The sequence below is a fragment of the Hermetia illucens genome, chromosome 2 (assembly GCF_905115235.1).
Source record: "Hermetia illucens chromosome 2, iHerIll2.2.curated.20191125, whole genome shotgun sequence".
NCBI classification, from domain to species: Eukaryota; Metazoa; Arthropoda; class Insecta; order Diptera; family Stratiomyidae; genus Hermetia; species Hermetia illucens.
Window position 1 is genome coordinate 36,076,491 of NC_051850.1, and position 26,268 is coordinate 36,102,758.

Genomic DNA, 26,268 nt, shown 5'->3' on the forward strand with positions numbered 1-26,268 from the left:
CTTCATGCTGCCCTGGTCGGAGGACACAGAAGAATTTAATGGACCTTGAGATGTTTCCTCAAACATCTCGTTTACGATGAAAACATCTGGTTGTTCTCTCACCAGGTCACGAGTCTTGGCCAGATGGCTTTGAATTTGCTTTGTCGAAAATCTGGAAAAGCAGTTATCTTAACGCCGAAATCAAGGATGGGACTGTTCTGTGCTAATGATCTTTCTGTATTGCATGTGGAAAGTGACGGCCGCTCTCACTCGAATGTTCCAAGCCAACATTTGTTTGCGTCGTATTATCGCAGTACGCTGGCCTGATACTATTTAAAGCAAAGAACTTGGACAGGACCTAGGCTAGTTACTCGCGGGCAATATATATAGAAGGCGGAAGCGGCAGTAGATAGGTCGCAGATTAAGGAGTGAAACTAGTGGGTAACCCAAAGAGTACTTAGCGGAAAACAGTAGATGAAGAATGCGGACATCGCGGGAAGTTGCGGGGGAGAACTGAAGCGCATTTCCGCGAACCTTTAGCGATGGCGTGTAATTATGGTTTACCCGCTATACCTGATCAAGGAGTAAATGTCAACCAGCTGATTTCAGTATGTCCTTATGGCCATGACCCGGGATTCTCCTAGCATTTTGTAAAGTCTCTTCGTCCGCAGACAAGACGATCTCAACGCCACTAGTCTTGCTTTGGTACTAGGCCCTAGGAACGTGGAAACACCTTAGTTATATGTTAACATAGATAACCCACCTTTCCCATTGCCATTCCCTTCGGGTCGTGAGCACTTTCAAGAGTCGCTAGAAAAGAATTGTCCCCACAGGTCTCAGTGGTCCAATTAAACATAAAAGCTTTTCTACTTTCAATGCACCTCCTATTGCGGGTTTTCCATTTCTAATGTCGCGAAAGCTAGGTCGTTGATCGAGCTGAACCTTTTACCCCGAAAGGTGCGTATGTATCATTGGACAGTGCGATGTCCGTAAAAGGTTTGTATTCGCCACCTGAAATTTCCACTGCAGGTTCCACGACTTGAGATGGTCGGCACAACTTGGGTATCGAAGAATGACAAGCTGTAGACGGAGAAGGATTAACGCGAGTCCCCAGTGCCTATAAAGGAGACAAATCGTACTAACTGCTCCTCCAAGTTGGGGATTGAGTAGGGCTGACAACCCTATACGGAAAACAACTTCACAACAGGAGTCTCGGACTGGACTGATAACGCAACGACGAACCCGGCAACGACAACGGATCAACGATTTGCGCATTTTCTCATGGAACATGGGCTCCCTGTATAGAAATGGAGCTACCAACCAGCTGGCCGATACGCTGCCCAATGTAGAGCTGATATAAGAGCGTTGCAGGAGATACGTTAGATAGACACCGGTTTCCTGGAGAAGAGTCACTACACCATATATTATAGTAAACTATGTGTTCGGAGTAGGTTTCTTAGTCATCCAAAAAATAAAGCCTGCTGTTATCGGCTTTGAAAACATAAACGCACCGCTCTGTACTCTGCGCTTTCGAGGCAAATTTAGGAATATAAGCCTCATTAACGTGCACGCCCCTACAGAGGAGATTGCAGAGACGGAGAAACCTGCCCCAGATATCATATCAAAATCATACTTTGGGATTTCAACAGCCAAGTAGGGACGAGCCCGTATTCAGGCGATACGTTGGCTCCCATAGCTTACATCAAAATACAAATGATAACAGAATGCGGATTATTCAATTAGAAGTGGCACACGAAATGGTTGTTGGAAGTACCTGGTTTGGGTGGAAAGCGGTCCACAAACCCACACGGGCCTCTCCAGATGGGAACACTTTCAACCAAATTGACCTCGCGTTGATCGAACGCCGACACCTCTCAGCCTTTGGTGAATGTCAGAACGTATAAGGGGGCCAATATAGACTCGGATCACTATCTCGTTGGCATGGTGCTCCGAGCTCGAATAAAAACACCAGCCAGATAAAATCCCCTCTGACAATCAGGTGAGAGTTAACAATGAAGATATCCATAGCACAGCCGTCCGCAACACCTATAAGAGGGAAATCATTCCCGCAATAACCGCAGTCAACAGAGATTCTAGAACGACAAGTTTGAATGTTAGCTAGTAACGGAATAAAAGAAATTTGACTTCCGACAAAATGGGTATATTGGAGCGATGCGTTGAGTTCTTTGATGGACAACTGAACAACCGAAACATCGGCGGGTTGGAGGTCCCGTCAACTGAAGACAACGGACAAATACTGCCACCACCAAGTTTAGGAGAAACAGTCTGTCAACGGCTTAAAAATCATAAGTCGCCAGGATCCGATGGAATTACAGCCGAATTAGTTAAATATGGAGGCGACCAGTTACACCAAGTGGTTCATCAACTTGTGCTCAAGGTATGGGACAGCGAATCAATGCCTGACGATTGGCAACGAGGCATTATCTGTTCCATTCACAAAAAGGGAGATATCACACAGTGCAGCAATTATAGAGGCATCACGTTGCTGAGTACCATCTATAAAATATTCTCCGTTATCTTGCTAGGCCGGATAATTCCATACGCCTAGAACATCACTGACCCATACCAAAGAGGCTTCACTCCAGGCAAATCAGCAACAGATCAGATTTTCTCTCTGCGGCATGCGACAAGGGGTACGATCCTCTTTAAGTCTACCCAACTACTGGCCCACACTGACGATATCGACATCATGGGAAGAACGACCCAAGGTGTGCAAACTGCGTTCATCCAGATCGAGCAGGTGGCGCGAGATCTTGTGCTGCACATCAATGAAGGCAAGACAAAGTATATGGTGGTAACGTCAGCATCGAAAACCAACCAAACAACAACATCAAATCGCACTGGTCAAACGGGAAGAGAGTTGAGACTGTTGATAATTTCTCCTATCTAGGGTCGAGAATCGCAACCGCTAACAGCTATGACGTCGTTGGCAGCCACCAGAGCCTATTTCAGCTTACAAAAACTGTTCCGCTCGAAACGTTTCACCATAGGGTCAAAGCTCTTACTGTACAAGACTATGATCTTGCCAGTCCTCATGTATTCCTCGGAGTCTTGGGTTCTTAGCAAGAAAAATTGCGAACTCTTGGCCACGTTCGAGAGAAGAATCCTCCGAAGAATTTTTGGCACCCTACATGAAGATGGACGATTTCGTAGCCTACATAACGAGCAAATCTATGAGCGATACCATGTCCGTGCGGTTGTGGATAAAATCCGGCTCAATAGGTTACGGTGGACGGATCACTTAATCCATATGGATGAGGATGATCCAGCCCGGAAAGTCTATAAGGGCAATACCCATGATGAAGATGAGGCGCACCCTGCCTGAGATGGAGCGATGGCGTAGGTCAGGACACCAGACAGCTTTTAGGGATATCGAATTGGTGGACCTCGGCGCAAAACAGGGATGTCTGGAGGCAAGCCTAGACCGAATACCAGTTGTTGCGCCGTTGATGATTATGATATCGGATGGGCAACAGTAGTTCTTGGAAAGCTTTGTTGCCTATCGGGAGAGAAATAAACACATTTCAAAAAATCAAATCCTAAAATTTGTCAAATCTTTTTACATTTGGGACAAATTCTAAAAATGATAGATTGCCTTTGGAGATATTTTTCCTTTTTATTGGCTAAAAGCATCTAATCTATATAAATAGGTATTTCGGGAACCAGTGTACGGAAAAAAATGGCATTTGTAAGATTTCCTGCCCACACTGCGACAAGATTTACGTAGGGCAAACAAAACGGCTAGTCCAGACCAGGGTGTTAGAACACTTAAAGGGGGTCGAATCTGCTAAAAATAAAAATAACTCACACATAAGTTCCGCGGTTGCCAGATATATAATAGAGCGAGGACACCATTTGTCGTTGGACAACGTCAATATTTTGAAGCAAGTGACTACGTTAGGAGACTAGATTCCTACGAGAGTCTCCACATCTTGAACAATTTTTCCACCTTGGTGGAACTTTTAGGAGGGACTAGGAGAAGAATAGAAGCAAAAGAATAGCTATAAAAACCCAAATTGTGAAGGAAAGCTTTTAGAAGATAAAACACTGAAGAAGGGGACAGTTGGTCCCCGAAATACGTATTTGTATAGATTAGATACATTTAACTAATAAAAAGGAAAAATATCTTCCAACTGTCAGTAACAAAGTAACTCCTAATTCAAACGACAAATTCTAATTTCAGCCAGGTTTTCTGTCTATATTTCTTCCCTGGCGGCCACTTGGGAACATTTTCAGTGAATATTGTTTTGATTTTCTAAAAAAGGAAATCCAGTGTTTATCTGATAATATCTGGCTCGGTAGGTATATTTTCCGTAGGTGGCGTAAAATAGACAATGACCAAAAGTTGTTTGCTGTTGAAGCAATAGATAATATTTAATTATGGGCCCTCAAATCCGATTATACTGGGAGATAGATATAATAATAATGATGATAGTGAAATACAAGCAAACCCTTCAAAAATCACTTAACAGCATAAACTTTTGGTCGACCATTAATCGCAACTATTACTGTAGGCTATGAACCGCGACAAAGACCGTAATATGTATATTTTCCCCGACCTAGTTTGTCGATAGAACTATTTTATTGATTGAACTATTTTGAGTTATTGTTGGAAACTTGCAAACTATACGTAGTTCCAAGTGGGAAACATGTTCCTGTCAATTCACTTCTTTGTAATTTTGGTAGCTGCAACGTACTTTGAACCATCTTTTGCAAGGGTATTTCTCAAGTTTTAATATGAAGGAAAACTGCTAAAGATATTTCTTTAATTCCAGCGTGATTTTTCTATTTTATTTGATACATGCGAAGTGCCAGAAACCTCGAAATACTGCGATATGAACTGCACTGTCTCCAAAAGCCATAAACTGACTACTTACCTGAATGTCTTGGAGAAGGCTTCAAATTTTGGTGCTTCTATTCAATTGTTTGCGAAATCCCTGCGGGCTAACGATTTTGTGAAAATTTTCGATCATACATTTGACAATATCTGCACATTTATGTCGAATTCCCAATTGGGTAATATATTTTTGATTATCCTGGACGAGGCAAAAGAATTTGGAAAAGTGCCTACTTGTCCTGCTGAAAAGGTGAGGAGGAAGTTCGGCGAACAACAAAAGTGTGAATTTTAAAGCTTTTTTTTGACAGGATATCTTCTATCTGAAAGACTATTCTTTCTCAGTGAACAAGTTACCACTATATGTTCCGGAAGGTCAATTTTGGGTCTCTCTAGCTTGGGACGGCCATTCCATGAACGGTACCTACTCGAAATGCGCTAATATCTCAATCAAGGGCCATATCCAGTCTAAATTTAATCTATTCTGGCATTCACGAGGAGATCGAAACAGAAATACAAATAATTAGTTATTTGTGCCGCACATCAATATAAATCTGGATCCGCTATACGAAATTATTATGTATCTATTTTGGAGTTTCTGAGTTTTGAGAAATAAACTGTGGAGACGTATTTGACTCAAATTACAAAAGTGATCCTGAGCTTATTGATTTATTGACAATCTTTGTTGGTCTACCTTAGGTCCAGGTTTTTGGGCAAATCCCTGAAAAGATCGAATTAAATAGCATTCGTGAACCCTTCAGACTGTTTGACTACTGGCATACGATTATGCAGGTTTACTGGAACGACCGAAGCTTTTCAGATGAAATTCAATTTTATCAGGTTTGGCGATTAATTGGCTTCAATTCATTCAACTTGAAGTGAGTGGCGAAACTCTATGTCAAAACTAGAACTTAGAGTATTTTGAGGAATCAGAAATAAAATTTCCCGGATAATCGCAGTCTCGGCAGATGACAGGTTTTACCTTATACTAGCATTAAGCCATTTAGGCCTGGGCGATGCTACCTACTTAACCGATGGTAGGTTAATCGGAGAATCCGTCGTGAACTCCTCCGCAACATCGAACACGCATGCTGAATGGTGTACTTCTGCACGGTTTGAACCAGGCTATGTGAGAATCCCACGTCATCCAAGGAAGCCGTATATTATGCGAGCTACAACCACTCGCTCGAGACGCTGAATTTTTTTGATTTTCCGAGCCAGTGGCTCTCCATGTATTTCCGTTCAATGTTACTATTATAGCGGATAACAGCATCAATGATATATGCGGAGCGACCCGTCTTGTCAACTAACATCACGTCAGAGTTGTTGCGCCCTATATGACGATCAGTTACTTGCCAGTCTCAATACATGCTTTAAGCAAAACTATCAAGTACTACCTGCAGCTTATATCGGTAGGTAGGTATCATTGGCCGTTCCGCTCCGCTGTTTTGATGCCACAAACTACTAAGACCGTGACTGTTGTTATGGGAGCAGGGAGGCAGAGTTCAGCCGGCTCGGATCTTCAGAGCCAGCCCGTAGCATTCACGAAGGAAAGCAGCTCTCCGACCCTGCAACTAGAAATCTCTCTGAGGTCCCCAAAGAATGGTTTACCCAGTGTCCGCAGCCTGACTCGAGCCAGAGCCGGGCAATCGCAGCGAAAGTGCATGAGGGTTTCCGTTCCTTCTCCGCAGCTTCGGCAATGCGTATTGTAGGGTATGCCGAGCCTAGCGGCATGGTCCCCTATGGGCCAGTGCCCCGTGCAGACCGCCGTAATCTTGAATGCATTTGCACGCGTCTGGCACAGGAGCCCTCATGATCGGGCTATGTTATAAGCGGGCCAAATTCTCCTTGACTTGGGACAGCTTGTAAGCTTTCGCCATCTCAGGCCCGTCGCTGCTAGGTAGTGCGAGTAGACTCGGGCCCCGACAGCCGCCAGCGTAACATCGACTGTATTCGCCGAGGGACTGTCAAGAGCAGAGCCTTGCCTGGCCAATCCGTCAGCCCGCTCATTCCCCTCTATGTTCCTATGCCCGGGAACCCAGAGGAGAATGGCCTTGAGCGTGCCGCCCAGATGGTTGAGCGCGTCTCTGCACTATCCCACCAGCCGGGAAGATGTCGTCGTTGAGTACAAGGCCTTGATGGCCGCTTGGTTGTCGGTCAGAATGGCTATGTAACGCTTGGGGCTCGAATCACGCTCCAGCCATCGACAGACTTCCAACATCGCCAGTACTTCCGCCTGGAATACACTGGCGAAACCTGGGAGACCATACGACTTGGATACACCGTGTGTATTCGAGAAAACCCCCGCGCCGACTCCATAGGTCATCTTTGATTCGTCCATAAAGAATACCGTGCCTTAGTTTTGCAACACGCCGCCGGTCTTCCACTTTGCCCTGGTTGGAAGGTCCACAGCAAAGCTTGCGTGTGACATAGTCCGTGGGGGATGCCAGATTTCTCGAGGTATTTCATCTAGGATGTTGCTGTGGCCGTAGGACTTCGCTGTCCAGCATCCGGACTCACGTAGTCTGACGGCATTGCATGCTGCAATATATTTAATGTGGAGGTCTAGGGGGAGGAGATGCAGGAGTATATTGAGAGCATCTGCCGGGCAGGACTGCAGAGCTCCCGTAGCACCTGCACACGCGGTTCTTTGAATCCTATTAAGCTTCGTTCTATTGTATTTTTTCTTCAAAGCCTGCCACCATACAATAGAGCCGTGCGTTAGGGCTTATATCGGTAAACTGGAAATGTTCCCGTGATCAGCCCATGTTCGCATGCAAATTTTTGATGAATTAATTTACATTTAGCAGTACGTCTGTTCGTGTAGTCAGAAAAGAGATGGTCCGATGTCTCTAACGCCGAACCACACATTCTGCACTGGTCCGTCTCCTCTCGCTCTTCCATTATGAGCTCGGGTAGCGGCCACGCTATCCTAAATGGCAAACATAAATCCCTCGGTCTCAGCAAAGAGCTCCCCAGTGTACACGTATTTCTTGCCGTGCATTGTCTTCGAATTCCATTCATCGATATGCTCCTGGTCTGTGTGCGTATGGTGGGGGAGAAGCTACAGCTTCTGAGCACTCAAGCCGTGTTGGCCCATTGTACTCGCCTCCCCCGTCTAACGGAATATTCCAGATTCGTTAACGTATCGCAGGATTTCCGCTAGTGGATGTGATGCTACCCGTCGCAATTGGAGAACATCGACACCAAAGATCTGATGCCTCATGCGTCCATGGATTGCGCTTCCTCATTACAGGAGGGACACGTATCATCTTCGGTAATTCCTATTCTGAACATATGCCCAGCTAGTGAATTATGGCCTGTCAGAATGCTCACAATACACCTACAAGTCCTCCTGCTTTTCGACAGGATAAACTTTGCGGTACGTATGTTGGGTTCTGGCATTGAAAGTTTGGTGTATCGAGCAGCATTTAGGCTCTGCCACCTGCCATTATGGGAAGCTTCTTCCCAGTTTTTGAGAATAGACTTAGCCAATGCTACTGATACTCCAACTGCTGGCTCCAGTCCCGGCATAGGGGTGATTGACCCCTCTTTCGCTAAAGCGTCAGAGATTTCATTTCGCTCTATGCCACAGTGACCAGGTACTCAGAGTAGTTCCACCGTATTGAATCTAGACATAGAGTTCAACCGGTATCTGCATTCCTGAACGATTTTCGAGGTGATCAAAGGACTGCTCAATGCCCTCAATGCAGCTTGATTGTCACTGCAGATTGCGATGCGCCTGCCCTTCAACCGCTCGTCAATCACCCAGTTTGCCACCCTTAGGATCGCATAAACTTCGGCCTGAAAAACCGTCGCATATTGTCCTAAAGGAAAAGCCCACTTCTTGTTTTTATTCGAGAGGTAGACTCCGGCTCCAGAACCCTCTTATCTTTTTGAGCCATCGGTGTAGAAGACTTCCATATATCCCGCCATCCATTCCTCTGGGTCTTTCCAGTCCTCTCTACTCTTCAGGGTAACTTCATGTTTTCTACTAAACAGATGTATGGGGGCACGAGAATCGGAAGGCATTGTAAGAACTGGATTCAGCCCTCCCAGTAACTCTTCCAATGCTCTGTGCCCCCACATCCGCTGTTTTCCCATAGATCTAATTGAATTAGTCTATGAGCTGCTCTCATTGCAGTGCTTTGAATAAATATATCCAGGGGCTGCAAATTGAGTAGTGCATTCAGAGCTGCGCCGGATGTCGTGCTCATGGCACCAGTGATACCCAGAGGCACAGTTCTTTGCAGTGCCGCTAGCTTACGTTGAAAACCTTTTTGTCCCACGTTAACCCACCACACTACGGATGCATATACGAACATCGGCCTAATGATAGCAACAGGTATCCACATTACCACATGAGGCCTGAGTCCCCATGTCGAGGCAAAGGTCCGTCTGCACAGCCCATAAGCTGTGAGAGCTCGTTTCATCTTTACCTCTACATGTTTGTTCCAAAGAAGTTTTTTATCTAGAGTGACTCCCAGATATTCCACTTCTTCGGAGAGTTGAAGGGTAGTACCTCTCATCACAGGGAGGCAAAGTCCATCCAGTTTTCTCCTTATTGTGAATAAAACCATTGTGGTTTTATTTGGATTAACTGATAGACCATGTCTGCGGCACAAGCTGTCTATCAAATCAACAGCACGTTGTATATTCCTACACACCGTTCCAAGATCCCGATCAACAGCAAGTACAGCCACGTCATCAGCATAAGCTTGAGCGTGTATTGGCAAATTTTGCAGTTCGCATAGCAGTGAGTCGATCAGCACACTCCACAGAAGTGGCGAAAGCACATCTTCATGGGGGCAGCCTTTCGCTGCTTCTGTAGCCAGGTAACGATCGACCCCTACCTCAGCGCACAGCAATCTTTGCGTTAGCATAGCATGGATCCACTTAATTAAAGCATCATCAACACCATGCGCTCTGGCGGCATTACAAAGTTTTTGAAAAGGCGCACAGTCAAAAGCCCCTTCAATGTCCACGAACACCCCCATCGCGTACTCACCATTCAAAGTTGCATCCTCTATCTTTGTGACCAAAGAATGAAGAGCAAACTCACAGGACTTTCCACGTTGGTAAGCATGTTTGTTTTCACTAAGTGGGTGTGACCTAACTGCGTTTCGACGAATGTGACGCTCCACCAGTCTCTCCAAACCTTTCAGCAAGAATGAAGTCAAGCTGACCTGTCTGAAGTCCTTTGGATTAGAATAGTCATCTTTCCCAGGTTTCGGTATGAAAACTACTTTAACCTGTTGCCAAGAAGAAGGCACGTAGCCCAGAGCAAGACATCCTCGAAAAATATTTCTTAGAGGTCGCTGTAAATGCTCTATACCCTCCTTTAGCATTGCTTTGAATTGTTCAAAGGACTGTATAGCAGCTCTCGCCTTTTCATGGGTAACGACCGCTTTCGCAGTGTTTCAGTTCCCCTTGCAACACTTGCGTGTTGAAAGGCTTGCAAGAACCGTCAATTCTCCCCCAACCACTTCTCTCACCCGTTCTCCCGGGCGGTGTACTTCCAGGAGAGTCTGTACTGAATCCAGTCCGGAGCTCGTGGCACTTTCACGAGCGGGTCGGGTTTTCTAAGAGAATCCAACTTGGCCGACTCATCCCTTTTAAGGACTCTGCACAGCCTTGAAGTCTCCCTTTCGCCTTCCAGTTCCTCACAGTACGCTCTAAAGGGGTCTCGTTTGGAACACCTAACGAGCCTCTTATATTCCCATTGTGAGTTCTTGAAATTTAACCAGTCTTCATTCTTGTTACTTTTGCAAGCACGGTTTAGAAGTCGCCTGGTTGATTTCCTTAGTTTTTGCAGTTCTCGGTTCCACCAAGGAACCGTTTTACCGCTTTGGCCTCGGGAAATAAGACAAGCCTCTTCATAGCACTCTAAAAGTGTGCAGTTCAGAGTTTTCAATTCATCTTCCAGCGCCAAAGGAGTCCTTAGTCGCCTAGGGAACTGTACTTTATTACCAAGAAGTTCATTGAACTTTGCCCAATCCGTTTTCCTAGGGTTCCGTCTTTGTACTCCAGACTGTTCGCCAGCAATAGTCAGATTGAATTCTAGATATCGGTGATCTGACAGTGATACCTAGCAGTTGCCAGTGTGTAATCAACTATAACACTTTTGAGGTACAGATTGTTAGGTCAATTACTTCGCTTCTTCTCGGTCCCACGAACGTAGGGGCGCACCCTACGTTTGCACTCATAAGACCAGCTGAAGTGATGAAATCAAATAGCTTCTCCCCTGTTGGATTGCATTTGCTACTGCCCCAACAGGTGTGTTGAGCATTCGTATCGCAACCTATTAAGAGTTCGAGACCACTTGATTCTGCATACGCCACCAGATCCCTAAGCTCTTGCGTCAGTGGAGAATACAAAGAATCATAGGGTAAATAAGCGGAGGCAGCTATGATGTTTTTCCTCTCGCCATTTATCTGGTATTGTATGATGACCGTAGCTAAGTCCTGGGAACAATATTGTCTCAGCATACTTGCCTCTAACCGTCTTGATATCAGGACGCAAGCTCTCGGTCTTATGGATCTTTCGTCGTAGAAGATCCTAGCCCCCTTTACTGATCCAATGCCCCAGATTCTGTTAAATCGAGCCCACGGTTCTTGCACCAGAAAGATATAGGGGAAATCCAACAGGTAGGAGGGAGCTTTGGCATGCTGCAAGTTGATTTGACCAATCTTTATATTTTTCGACATAAACTTAGTCTATTGTCTTATGGAAAACAGTTAGAAGCGTATACGGCAGTCCGCGTATGACGGGGTTTCCCCCACAGCGTACCGCCAGAGACTCGATCCCCTCGTGATTGATTTCTCAGAGAAAAGCCTTACTTGACTCCTGGTCTGACTGAACATCCTTTAGGTATTTGTAGAAGTTTGTCTCTCATAGCTTTGATGTGGAGGTCACTAATACTATGTCCGGCATGTGGCTCGGGATGACCATTGCGGATGGCTTGGACTCGACACTTTAGTCAGTCCCATCTGAATATCACGGATAAACATATCCACTATTCGCAACAGCCTTCTAAACTGGTCGTCAGTACCACCGTACACCTTGATATCGTTTAAGTATATTCATTTTGCCAGCTCGCACTTATCATATAGGCCATACTTTATTATGAAACCATGCCCTCTAGCATCTTTCAATTCTATGGAAAACCAAAGGGGATTCAATGAATCCCCCGGAGACAGAGGTTTGTATGAGTGATAAGCTGGTATACCACCCTTTCATGACTGTCGCCAAAAACTTTACCAGTGTGAGGTTAGTGCGGTACAAATTTAGGTCATCGATTAGCCAGGTATGCGGGGGGCGCTGTCAAATGCCTTGACATAATGTATATAGCAACTGAAGAGGTTTTTTGGCCTCTAGTGGATAATGAGTTGCTTTCCCTTCACCCGGCTCGGCAGCAAAATTCATGTTCGGCATAGCCGCATAGCAGGTACATTCTGCGGCCAGACAGTATGTTGAGCATGTTGGGTGGGTAGACCCCAAATCTCACCTCAATACTCTTCTGCTGTCCGCACTGTCTGGACGCTCTATTCGGATTCGTTGAGAGGTCTCGAAGAACTCAGCTGGTTCCTCGCGTACTTTGCAGTCTATACACGTCGGGAGAAACCGACTGTATACGACAGAAAGTTTCTGCATTAGTGTGTCCAGAATTTTAGCTGGTGATGTCTTACTAGTGATGTTATAATTCCAATAAAGCCTCTTCACTTCTTCATCGGTCTGCTAGCATTTTCAGTGATGATTTGAGTCAACCTAACAATATTCTACCGTAGTCTGTCCCGCGAAGGTTCCAGAGGAATTTTCCATGATGGAATTTTTCGGTGATTCAAGCGAATAACGCCAAAAATGAACCTTTTGACCGGTCTATCTGACAGCCGTAACTACAGCAAATACCCAAGTGATTGCAGTTGCGGCAGCGACATATCAACACACAGCCTAATCGCCGGAAAAACAAAGAAATTCGAATTTCCTTTTAAGTCAATGATGTTAATTCTCCGTATACGCATTTCGGCTACTTGCTGTCTTTTTCAGCGGATTCGGCATTAATTAAAGAAATGTTTAGTGGCTGGGAATACCTAGTATATGCAAGGGGTCCATTTCCGAGAATTCTATGTATACACGATATTTGGAATTCGTCTCGAACCCCATCGGAGACTTCAGTCGGACGGTGAAGAAGAGTGCTTCGGCGAGTATTGGAACTTTTGCATACAGTGCGCCGAGTTATTGTTGATGCCGCTGTCTCCTCTTCATCGCCTCTTGGTCACCAGCTTCCGCGGTGACCTCAAGTTGAACGGGCTTCCTGATGATAGTCGAGATTGTGTCCCTGCGAGTCATAACATGGTACTAGTTTGCGACTCATTGCACAGTTACATGCCCATATTTGTGGGAAACACTCGACAAATCTCTGGTGCGACGGGGGCGGCAAGATGTGGTACCTGCCCGCGCCATTGTTATCTCGTAGTAGGAGCGAATGGCAAAGTGGCTCTTATCCTTAGTTCACTTCATCCACTGTAAAGAGAACCCTGCTTAAGTCACAGATTGTGACGAAACAGCTCTAGTAGGTATAGCCATGCACATGGTCACGGTGGTATAGGCAAAGAGATGAAAGGGATTGAAGTATTCAAAGAATCCCTAATTCATCACATTTCTGGGCTAAGCTAGCATCGAAGCATCAAATTTGTGATGGAAACGTTTCAGTAGGCTTGCAGCTAAGTGGTGGTGAGTCTGCATGGTCTCTTCACCGCCTTTCTCCATTTTTTGAGATACCTCTACCTCATGGTTGACGATAGCCAATCCAAATAGTCTGGACTGGAGAACTGGCAAGATAATTGCCTTGTTCAGTAAGAGCTTTGATCCTATGGTGTGACCTCCCATGACCTCCCCAGACGGTCGCACTACTAATCTATACCAAGTGACCTTGGGGCGATCCACTTGTTGAACACCTGGAGAGAGTGGATTCCACTGCATGTGTATAACCTTGCTTTTGTTGGTGTTTATCTTTAGTCCAAATCTAACTGCCTGTCTTTATAAATCCAGAGCCATTTGTCCTAGGTTCATGACCCATTGAGAGGTGAAATTAAATGTCATCAGCGTGGGCAAGGTTTTCGAGGAAAGATGTCATCGTCCATTGAATTCCTTCACGTCCTCCCGAGAAGGCAGTATGAAGAACGTCACTGATAACAAGATCTAGAATGCCCGTCCCCCTACAAAGAGCACTCGAGACACACTCCCCTGCAGGTGCAACTTATTTCTAAACTCCGTGCACTACTCCAAAAGATCAGTGGGGTATTCATGTGGTCAATGTAGGAGGATCTGTGGATCAAGCTTTCGAGATGTTTTTTGATGGGTTGCAGGATTATTTTAGCCATTATCTTTGCGATGGCATGGAGCATGCACATACCCCTCTAATTATCAAACTCAAAGCGTGTCCCCCTTTTCGGAAGTAACCATCATCTTCTTCTCTAACTCTCCGGGAAAGGTCTCGAATTCCCAAGGGTGGGAACCGTGGATATTAACAACATTTTCTTTGCTTTGTCCCGGGGATAATCTGGCCGGAGAATGCATCTAGAAACATGCAATATGGTGGTCAAAGGGTAGTATAGGTCCGAGGGCGAAACGTGAATTGTTATCCACGATGGAGCATAAAACTTGGGAAGCGCGTGCTGAACCAACACCAACAGGTCTACTGTCAAACCCTATCTCCACCTACACGTGGTGACCGCTGGGAGCTCTTTTCGAACGGAAAGCTGAAGACGGAGAAGGATGAAGGCGAGTCTCCCGCGCCTAAAAACGGGATAAATTGCCCTCCAGGTTGGGGTTGGGTAGGGCTAACAACCTTACACGGAAAACCGAAGATGACGGACAAATACTGCCACCACCAAGTATCAAGGAAACAGTCCGTGCAAGCCACCGATTCAAAAATCATAAGTCGCCAGGAGCCGATGAAATTATACCCGCATCAACTGATGCTTAAGGTGTGGGACAGCGAAACAATGCCTAAGGACTGGCAACGAGGTATTATCTGTCTCATACATAAAACGGGATATCACGCAGTGCAGCAACTATAGAGGTATCACGTTGCTGAGTACGATCTACAAGGTATTCTCCCATATCTTGCTATGCCGGATAGCCCCATACACCGAGAACATCATTAACCCATACCAAAGAGGCTTCACTCCAGGCAAATCTGCAACAGATCAAATTTTCTGCTGGAATATGGCCATCAGTTGCACCATCTGTTCATCGACTTTAAAGTCACCTATGACAGCATACCCAGGGTAAAACTGTACTCGGCTATGAGAAAATTCGGTATCCCGACAAAATTAATAAGACTGACTAGGTTGACCCTGACCAATGTACGAGGCCAGATAAAAGCAGCAGGATCACTCAAGAGACCACTCAACATCCACGCCGCGCCGGTCTAAGACAGGGGGATGCCCTGTCATGCGTCCTCTTGGAAAGTGATTCGCCATACAGACGTAAATGTGATAGGCATCATCCTCTTCAAGTCAACCCAACTACTGGCCTACGCTGACGATATTGACATTTTGGGAAAAACAACCCGAGATGTACAGTCTACCTTCACCCAGATCGAGCAGGCGGCGCGAGCTCTTGGGCTGCACATTAATAAAGGCAAGACTAAGAACATGGTGGCAATGTCAGCGTCAAAAACCAAAGAACGGACAACATTGAACTGCACTGGTCGAACGAAAATAATAAAGATAGTAGACTACATCTTCGAGATCGTTGAAAATATCTCCTATCCTACAACCGATAACAGCTATAACGATGAAATCCGCGCACCGTTGTTGGTAGCCAACGGAGCCTATTCCAGTTTACAAAAACTGTTCCGCTGGAAACGTGTCACCATAGGGTCAAGGTCTTATTGTATAAGACTATGATCTTGCCATTCCTTATATATTCCTCGAAAACCAGGGTTCTTAGCAAAAAAAATTGCAAACTATTGGCCGCGTTCGAGCGAAGAATACTCTGAAGAATTGCTGGCCTCTTACATGAGGATGGACGATTCCGTAGCCTACATAACGACGAAATCTATGAGCGATCACATAACCGTCTTGTCGTGGATAAAATGCGGCTCAGCAGGTCACTTAAACCATATGGATGAGGATGATCCCACCCGGAAAGTCTATAAAGACAATATGTATGGTAGCAAAAGAAGATGAGGCAGACCTTGCCAAAGATAGAATGATGGTGTAGGTCAGGACGCCAGACAGCTTTTAGGGATATCGAATTGGTGGTCCTTGGCGCAAAGCCGGGGTGTCTGTAGTTCCTTATTAAGGCAGTCCTAGACCGGATATCGGTTGTTGCGCCGTTGATGATGATGAAGGATATGTACATCCGAATATCTGGTCAGAGAAATTGACCGCTAAATTTCAGGTTTGTGATTTCCTGAGATTCTGATTCTCATTTTACTATAAATGTTGTAAGAAACCATTAATTTTCAAAAAAAGTAGCAGTAGAAGGTAGAAAATAAGTTAGGTTTAGGTGAGGTCGCAGCTCACCAACCCTGCGGGAAGTTTTGGACGCAACACGCAAGCAAACGTAGACGACCCTCTTGTCAACACTTCTCTTGTTACGCACATCCCGAAAACCTATGGGGTCAATTTGATTGCTGGTAAGGCCTCGGTTAGTTGAAACCCAACTGACTTTATGGCAGGCTCTGTGCTTGAACAATGACGAGACGGTGGAAGTCGCAAAAATCTACAAACCTTCCAGTATTATCGTTATGGCCGCCAAGACCGTGCTTCTCAATCACATATTCAAGCAAGGTGTTGTCAGCTCCAACATTGGCATTGAGATCTTTCATTATGATCACAATGTCACCTTTAGGAAGCTACCCCTCAACTGCGTTTAATTACTCGTAGAAAACACCTTTCCTCACTACATCCCCACTATGTCGGAAGAGATGCTGCTTGACCTGGACCGAAAGCAGTCAGAAGTCTATCAGTAACCGAAGAAGCAGAAGAGAACGCACCTTGCGTCTGCTACCACCAGGCTTTCAGAGTACAAAAGCGCATTGCCATTATTTTGCCAAGACGGAAAGGAATACTCTCAAGAGTCCCACCATCTTACTTCACTTAGGCCCTGAATGTCGAGTTTATATCGCTAGAATTTCCACTCAAATTGGTGAAAGCGAGCATAACCATTCATAGTTCGTTTTCGATAACGAAAGCTCGTTGTCGTGAGGTCAGCCCCTATCCGAGGCGCTGTTGACATTTCGGTAGCAATAAAGTTTCACAGTTTGCAGATTGTTAGCCCACAGATTTCTATCCCTGTCTGAGCTTCTGTCACTTTGCTGGTAATAGTATGATTTTGATCAAACTTGGCGATAATATGACGCAATGTCGTCTAAAAGATGTTGTACGGTGGTGACATTGGACTTGAAAAATGCGTTCAATTTCGCAAGTTGGCAGTGGATAAAAAGCTCACTGGCTAAAACGGGTGTCCCCAGTTATTTGACTAAGCTCCTCGATAGTTACCTTTCGGAGAGGACACTTTGGTACGACACGGATGAGGGATCCAAGGAGTACACCGTTACCGCAGGAGTGCCACAGGGCTCAGTGTTGGGTCCTCTCCTGTGGACCGTCATGTACAATGGGGTCCTTGTTCTTCCCGTGCCAAAGGTTTCGCAGATGATGTAGCTGTGGTTGTCGTCGCGAAACAACCTGAAGACGTTGAAATGTATGCTAACGAAACCATTCGCGCCATAAAAGCGTGGCTGGAGATGGTTCAGCTTGACCTTGCGGAACAAAAGAGGCGGTCTTGATTACCAATCGTAGAAAGAGGGATACGGTTAATATTCGTGTTGGTGGTCACGTCATCACTTCGAAACCGGTTATCAAATACCTAGAGGTCATAATTGACGCTAAAATCAATTTCAAGGGACATCTGCACTATGCTTGTGAGAAAGCAGCAAATACCAACGTGCCATTAGCGCAGATGATGCCTAACATTGGAGGCCCAAGATACAGTCGCAGATTACTTGTGGCTGGAGTTGTTCGCTCCACACAATTATACGCGGCACCAGTTTTGGAGGAAGCACTAGCGTGTGGGAGTAATCGGAGGAGGGTAAATATGACTTACCTTTTAGTGGTGCTAAGGGTGTGCAGCGCCTTCAGAACAATATCAGGCGAGGCAGCGTGTGTTATTGCGGGAATGATCCCGATAGACATTCTGGCAAGTGAGACACGCTGCCTGTAAGAGAAAAGAAAAATTAATCCTCCTGAAAAGGATGCAGAATACCGAAAGTCGGCAAGACGAGAGTAGTTGGAGAAGTGGCAGCAACGGTGGGACGACTCGCAGAGGGGACCCACACTTTGATTCCCCATATTGAGGAGTGGATCCAGGGACGACACGGCGAGATTAACGAGGTGGTTATAGGAAGTACCTGCACCAATTCAGGCTGGATAATTCTCCCTTTTGTCCTGAATGTGGTTGCACACCTGAGGACCCGGAGCATGTTATGTTCCACTGTCCACGATTTTTTTCAGAAAGGAGGAGTCTAAAAGACTCCTTGAAAACCAACCTAAGCCCACAGAACATCGTCGGGGAAGTGTTGAAGTCGAAGGGAGACTGGTGTGCTGTGAACTCCGCAATCAAAAGAATACAGGAGCAACTTGGAAGAGCGGGGCGCGCAAGGAGGACGCGAAGAATGGAAGGCGCGAAGTAATGCTTTGCGGCGGTCCCGCGGGGAAAGAAGTCGGAGAAAGTGGGAGTGGTTTTAGTGGGTGAGAATCCCACAGGCTGCTGCAACCTGGCGCGGCAGCGTCTTTGTAAGATGTCCACCTACATCCATAAAAAGAAAGACAGACATTGAACCGATTTTAATAAGGTTTTATTTTGCAAACAAAACCTTAAAAGTGGTTCAACTATCCTTGGATCATTTGGCATTCTTGGGAAAGTGAGGAATCCCTTGGTACGACAACATGGTAGTGGAACGATTAAAAATCTTAACTGAAAGGAAAGACTATTGTTCGATTTCCCACCGAAGGTAAGCGTTGTTGAACATGATTAGTGCTTGTATAGGGGACCGGAGGTCAGCGTCGCACAGAACAAATTATTTTCAGTTTTCAATCTCTACCAACTAATTTCTACTCAATTGAAAAAAGTAAAAAGTCACTGGAGGTATAAACAAAAGTGCGCAAATTATAATTACAAGCAGTAAGAAAGGGGGGGGGGGGGGTTGTGTTCCGCAACTTGTTACTACGGAGCGCCTGCCGATAAGCATTACGTATAATTAAGTTTGCTATTTTTTAGACAGTCCACCCAACTACTGGCTTATGCTGACGATATCGACATCATGGGAAGAACTGCCTTCATCCAGATCGAGCAGGCGGCGATTGGGACGAGATATTGGGCTGCACATCAATGAAGGCAAGACAAAATATATGGTGGCAACGTCAGCACCGAAGACGAATCAACCAACAACATCAAACCGCACTGGTCAAACAGGAAGAATAAGGATAGGGGAATACAACTTTGAGAGAGTTTGTAAGGGCAATATCTATGGTAGAAAAAGAAGACGGGGCAGACCCCGCCTGAGATAGACTGATGGCGTAGACCAGGACGCCAGGTAGGTTTTAGGGATATCGGATTGGTGGACCTCGGTGCAAAACCCGGATGTCTGGAGTTCCTTATTAAGGCAGGCCTAGACCGGATACCGGTTGTTGCGCCGTTGATGATGATGATGATGATTTTTTAGACGATTTTGGATAGTTGCGCCTTTCTGGTTAGATAATATTAACTAGGATGCTAATTTCATTCATCCCCAAAATTCTGATTCCGACAATGCTCGATTGTAGGTATTTCTGTGGTTGTAAAATGTGAATAGGACCGACTAGAATATCTGGATTTATACGCGAATCCAGATAGGACAGACCGGATGTCACGCAAACTCACGGCTTCAAGCACCGTATCAAAATTATTCTTAATTATTCGTTTATCAGATTTTACTAAAATGGGAATTGTTCGAGTGAAAAGTAAGCATTCTACCATGCTAATCTGTATTAAATTGACGATGTTGCAATTATAGGTGGACATTTCTGTGTTAACCTATTTAACTTTTAGATGGTGATAATTGCTTCCTGTCATTTTTGAGATTTCCTGTAATTTTCTAAATATTCCTTGATCATTCCCATTTCAAATTAAACTGCTGCTAATTGCTTCATAAAAAGAGTGCGAAATGGTCGTGGCTGTAGTCAGTGTATAACAAAATGGATGGATTCTGGTTTGTCAGATATTTTTTGGGTCTTATGGGAATTTTCATGACCATTGACTTGTCCATACAAAAGGTAAAATAACTCAATGTTTATTAACTCTAGTTGATAATATTCGAAAAATTCCAGCGGGACTTTTACTTTTCAGTCAACACATTTGAGATCAAATCGCATCAAAATGAATTGGCCCAAGTTAACTCTTCCCTAGGAAGGACGAAAACCGGCTTGCCAGTAAGTTCTTATGGCACGCTCTTAATGAATTTTGATACATACGGGATTTCTGTCAATGTCTCTCTGAAACAACCTGGAGGTGACTACATACTTTTGGTCAGCAAAAAAATCTCCAACATTTGCCCTTATATGGAAATGGAAAATCGACCAATGGATTTGGCCTTTTTACTTTTCAATGAATTCAAATCTCAAGGACATATTCCGAAGTGTCCAGTGAAGAAGGTATACCGTGTGAAAAAGGAATGATTTAGCAGCTTTGACGTATGTAAAGAATGTGTAATTGTTTCCCATTCATTGCAGGGGACATACTTCATAAAAAATTTTGAGCTTTCACCCGAGTTGTTCCCGCCGTATGTTCCAGAAGGAAGTTTTTGTATTGAAGGGACATTCCATTTTCGTCACAAAACTAAACTTTATGATCCACTACTTCATTATAAAGTTGTAGGAAATGTTAATACGCAGAGGAATATTTTTCAGCTTAAACCAATTCTGGTAAAAGGAGTTATATAAGTCCTCGTCAATATAACAACAAAGCGCAGTGAGCAAATAGCTTTGAATATCCTTTGTTTTCGCTTTCTTTAAATGTTCGTAGAATAATAATCCTCTTCAAGACACCAAGACTACTCATGTAGGATTATTTCAAACCACAGAAACAAAAGGATTGGACCTTATAAGTGAGATGTGGTGCAACAACGTCATTCAGATCCTACAGTTTTTGCTGTTTAATAGTTAATACAATCAACAAGTTGGAAACCGTGTTTGGTTGTGGTTTTTCAACGATGGTCCCATTTAAGCAGGGTTCAAAGAATTACGCTGACCTTGTCCGATGATTAAAACCACGCGCAAGGGCTATTTGTTGAGCGCCCAGGTCGCCTTTGCCTGCAGCAACTTAAAACCGTTTTGATCCCGTATTCGCCATTCCCGTAACCGCACCCAATCTTTCCCTTCTTCCATCAACTTTGTTGATTCCGCTGCTAACTCCCGACAACAATCCTATGACGTTCTCTGCTCTTACTTTTCTTCCGCGTTTACTCCTTCAACCATTGCGTTCTCTACACCTCTTCGTGATGCAGACTGCTCCGAATCTTCTGCCATTTTTCTCCTCACGGCTTCCTTAGTTGAGATCCTCATTGGTAATCTCGACACCAATGTCGAACCTGGTCCCGATAGGCTTGCTAACCTCTTCCTTATTAACTGTAAGCAACACATCCCCCTCCCTCTTTGTATTGTCTTCAACAAAAGTTAAGAAGTATGCTACTTCCATTATCTTTGAAAAGAGATCCTTATCATCCCTATACCAAAAGCAGAGATTCTTCACTAGCTGTGAACTGCCATCCCATCTCTTTAGACGCTATTTACACCAATGTCGCCAAAGCTTTTCATATCGCTAACTACAACATTCTGCTCCCCAAACTTTCTCCACTCAACTTCCACTTCCGACTTCCTTCAATCATCTCATTACGTTCCTCCTACCTCTCATACCTTTTCTCCAGATTTTTTTTCCAAGGGCACTCAACCGTTCCTTCTCTCTTTCCTCTAGTCTTCCCTAAGGTTTCATAGTTGCCCCTGACTATTCATGTCCCCTCCAACCTTACCCGTTCGTGTTTGCTGTACGCTGATGACTTTAAATTACTTGCCTCTGCTTCATCTCCACTGGCCTGTGCTCTCTTGCAGTCCAACGATGGTCCGTCGTTACTCGGTTAAAAAGCTGACACTGCATGTCAGCAAATGATGCGGGAAGTGCTATTCACTTAGACATTCCCAAATATCCATTCTCTACTCCCTTGCCGGACAACCCGTTTCACTACTGACCTTGGAAGGTCAAAGCCTGGGTGTAATCTTTGATGATAAACTTCGTTTCAGTACCCACTTCATTAACATCATCAATGTCTGATTGTATTCTACATTCCTCCTTCCTCTTAACACTTTTCAACTTCCTTGTCAGAGACATCGTTGAATATTGTAATATTCTGAATAGTCTGGTTTCCCTTCCGAAATCATGACTGTCGCGTTGTTGAAACTGTTCACGAGGACCCTCTTTTTCAAAAAGAACCTTTCGCACGTTCACTGCAGCAACGCCGCATCTTCCTTAACACGTGTACCCTTTTCACACTCTTTCATTGCCTAGTGGACTGCTTCGTAGTACAAATAGCGCGGAACTCGACATCTGATCCCGAGGCTATGCCGATCCTACAACGCTCTTTAGCTTGGGTCTTTTGCCTCTGTCTCCTTCTTCAGCTTTAAGGGTAAATTAAACCGTTTATTTTATATCAATAGGTGTAAGGGTTTCCGAGCAGTACGTATGCTAGATAGACAAGAAAGTTCCACCAGGTGCGACATTTAACGTCCATCACTGTAGCAAAGTAGACCAAACTGTTGATATTCTGCGCAGCCAATGCAAGACATATTCGTTGTGGCAACTTGGATACAACGAAAGCACCTCTTTCATCCTTTGATTTTATTATTAATCCAAACCTATCGTAATAAGGACAGTAGATCAACCTTCCATTTGCCACGCGTAGTTACTGTTTAAGGGATGGGGGGGGGGGAGGTCTTTGGTATCACCCTACTAACCGAAAATGGGATTCTTATGGTAGAGTGCTGGAAAGTATCTGAGCAAATGTCCTTCTCAGATTAGGGTTGGATGCTTTTCAGTCTTAATCTGGCTGCAGAGGTCTCCACTCCTTTCAGGAATCCCAGCAGTATTCTCAGGAGAAAGTTTGGTCAAGTTACCAACATGAAAAGCTCCGGTGCGCAAATTGATATGATAGGCGCAACAAATGAACTGGGGTCAAAGGTCAGGGCAATGGAGAAGGCATTCACAATCGTCATCAATGTCTCGGACCTAGCTATATAGAGAAAGAAGATATGGTCAACGTGGTGGAAGGAAGATTTGTCCAATCCCAGAAAGCTAATCAGAGAAGCCTTCACATCTGATATAGGTACAAATGCCGACAGCTATTCAAGAACTGCTTGAAGAAGTACAAGTTACCTATCAAGCTGAAGAGGTCTTGGTTGTGCTATTGACAGAATATTGAAAGCATCGGTGAATCTGCGAAGTTCAGTAAGATTCTGTTGAAGGAATATAGAAGCCAAATCTTTATTAAAAAATCGGAAGGCTTCTGGACCGAATCTTCCCTGGAGCCGCGGGTTCAGGCGCAATTTCTCGCCGGCTAGGAGGACTGCGAGTCCGAGCCTTGCTTGGAGCAGCCTTAGTCGTGTGAGACAATGGACAATTACCGCGAATAAAATCGGTTGGGCTACAAAGAGTTTCTCCGTCAATTAACCTCTAGGCCCAAATAACACAATGCCAGTCATTCTACAGAAAGAACGAGAATTGGTTGTGGCGTGGTTGGTAGAGATCTATTAAAGCTGAATCCCTCTTCTCTTAGCGACGCCCGCTCGTGTTTTTCATACCGAAAATAGGCAGGAGCAACCATAAGCCCACTAAAGACTTTCGACCAGCGTCACCCCTTTCGTGTTGGATACTCTACACAAGGCCCTTCTCTAAGTCGCATCATACGAACTTCAACGGCAAATCCCCATAAAACACTCTCCACGGTCATTACAGTAGAAGCATTATACTCTAGCTGCCTTCTTAGGAACAGAGGGAACAATCAACAGCGCTAGAACCAACGCCAATAAGGAAGTGTTAATTGATATAGGATTGGAGGGGAGCCAAATGCATTGGATAATACCCATGCTAAGAACTAGAATAATGCAGTTTGATTTGGGAGGTAGGCGCTTGACCAAAGCTGTAAGTAAGAGAGTGCTCCAAGGTGGCACCATCTCTCCGGTGCTCTGGTTGAGAAGGATACACGAAATTCTACGCAGGGGGAGGCATATGCCGACGACTTGCTGTCAGGGATATTTCGCTTTGTTATGAGTGACATCATGGAAGGACCGTTGGAAAGGGATTCGGCATAAATCGAATCAGAACAGACAAGGGTATCCGAATTTCACGCCGGCGGACAAATGAATAAAGATTAGTTCTTTCTTGGGTGTAATCCTAGATATTAAGTTGAACACAAAACTGTGCATTCAGAAGGCATGTATAGCTTTCTACGAATTCAAGAGCACCTTTGCCAGGAAATGGGGCATCCGGCCGAGGATGATTCCCAGGATAATCACAACCGTAGTAGGTCTCATCCTAACATGTGGTTTTATTGTGTGGTCGCAGGTGCTAAGCAAAAAGCACAGCAAAGTGAAACTTAATAGGATTTAAAGGGCCACGTTTGCAGGTGCTATCGAGGCTCTGCAGTTCTACCCGGCAGCTGCCTTCAATGTATTCCCACGCTTTCTTCTCCTAGACATCCATTGAATACGTTGTAGCATGCAGTATCAGACTACGTGTGTCCAAATGTTAGACAGCGAATCCTTACGGTCATAGTAACATCCTCGATGAACTACGATGAGAACTCTTGGCGTTCTTCGTGGCCTACCCCACATCTAGGCCGAATTTCACGAAGATTTTTTCTACGGACTTTCCAATCAGGGCAAAGTGGAAGACCAGCTGTTACAAGGCTATGACACAGTATTATTCACCAACGGATCAAAGGTGACCTATGGAATCAGTGGGGGAGTTTCTTCGGAAACACACAGTGTATCCGAGTGGCGCGGTCTCCCAAGATTCGTCAGTGTATTCAAAGCGGTAGTACTGGGGATATTGGAGCCTGCCGATGGGTGGGGTATGATCCGAGCCCTAAGCTTAACACAACCATTCAGACTGACAACTAAGCGGATATTAAGGCTTTGTACTCACTGACGATATCCTCCAGGCTGGTAATAATAATAATAATCGTTGGCGCAATAGTTCATTTGGATGAAATGTGTTAGTGCACTTCATTCAAGACAGTAACGGTACACTACAAGATTACAGTGCCCTATAGGAGGCAATTCGGTCAGCACTACGCTCGCCCGAGATTGTTACCTTGATTTGACTTATGTACTCATTCACAGCTGAGTAGACTGGTATCCGACGTCAAATCACGATACAAATCCCACTTTCACTAATGAGGTTTGTACCGCTACCTTCCGTACGATAGCCTGGTGTTCTAATCAGTCACCTATCCGGACCCAGGCTGGTAAGGTAGGGTTGAAAGCGCTGAACCGCCCAGGTGGCATGTTCAAGATCACTTTCTTCTGGGTTTCCAGTCATAGTAACATAAGAAGAATCTTACATGATGGTTTCACCCAGGGCAGAGGCAACTCATCAGGCGCTGCCTCACTTCTGCCTTGGGAGCAGCGTGACCGAGATTAGCGGCATTTCCTTTTCGGTTGCCCATCTCTACCTGCAAGTCGTTCTTTTTCAGGGTACAAACTTCAACAACGCTTTGCATAAGGACTCACCTCACGGCAACGACCTTTGGCTATCAAAAATGGACTATGGTTGATTTTTGGGATGTGCGGATGCTCCTCAACAAATGCTCGCTTTCTCCAACTTGAACCGAAATTCCAGCGACAAAAACTGGACAATTTGGCCTAAGTGAAGTAAGATGGTGGACTATGGAGAGTATTCCTCTCGCTCTTACCAAAATAATGGCAATGTGCTTTTGTATTCTGGAAAGCCAAGTGGTAGCTGGTGCGAATCCGGGTTCTTTTTGACGGCTACTGCGAGATGCGCTCTCTCCACCTGAAAGCCGGTTTCTAAAAGACTTCTAACTTCAAGATTTCGGTTCAGGATAAGGGGTATCACAATTGCACAATGCTGCGCACCAAGGGAGACTCCCAATATAGTGGAGAAGTATGCCTCTGACGAGCAATTAAACTCGTTTCGGAGGAAGCTTCTTAAAGGCGATATTGTGATTGGGATGGGTGATCTGAATGCCAAGGTGAGATATGATAGCACCTTGACCGGATATGTGATGGGGAAGCACGGTCTTGGTGACCGTAGCCAAAATGATGGGAGGTCCGTATATTTAGCACAGAGCCTTCCATAAGGTCTATTAAGTT

General features: G+C 45.0%; 2 protein-coding genes across 2 annotated transcripts in view; one reads left to right on the forward strand and one right to left on the reverse strand.

Annotated features, from left to right (window-relative positions):
- The window catches only part of LOC119647775, a 553,287-nt gene that overhangs the window by 440,559 nt on the left and 86,460 nt on the right, over positions 1 to 26,268 (reverse strand). The window lies entirely within an intron of this gene.
- Positions 4,594 to 5,312, forward strand: LOC119647782. Its single transcript, XM_038048965.1, has 2 exons — positions 4,594 to 4,718; positions 4,776 to 5,312. Exons 1-2 carry the CDS (start codon positions 4,650 to 4,652, stop codon positions 5,127 to 5,129), a joined length of 423 nt encoding a protein of 140 aa, XP_037904893.1. The 5' UTR covers positions 4,594 to 4,649; the 3' UTR covers positions 5,130 to 5,312.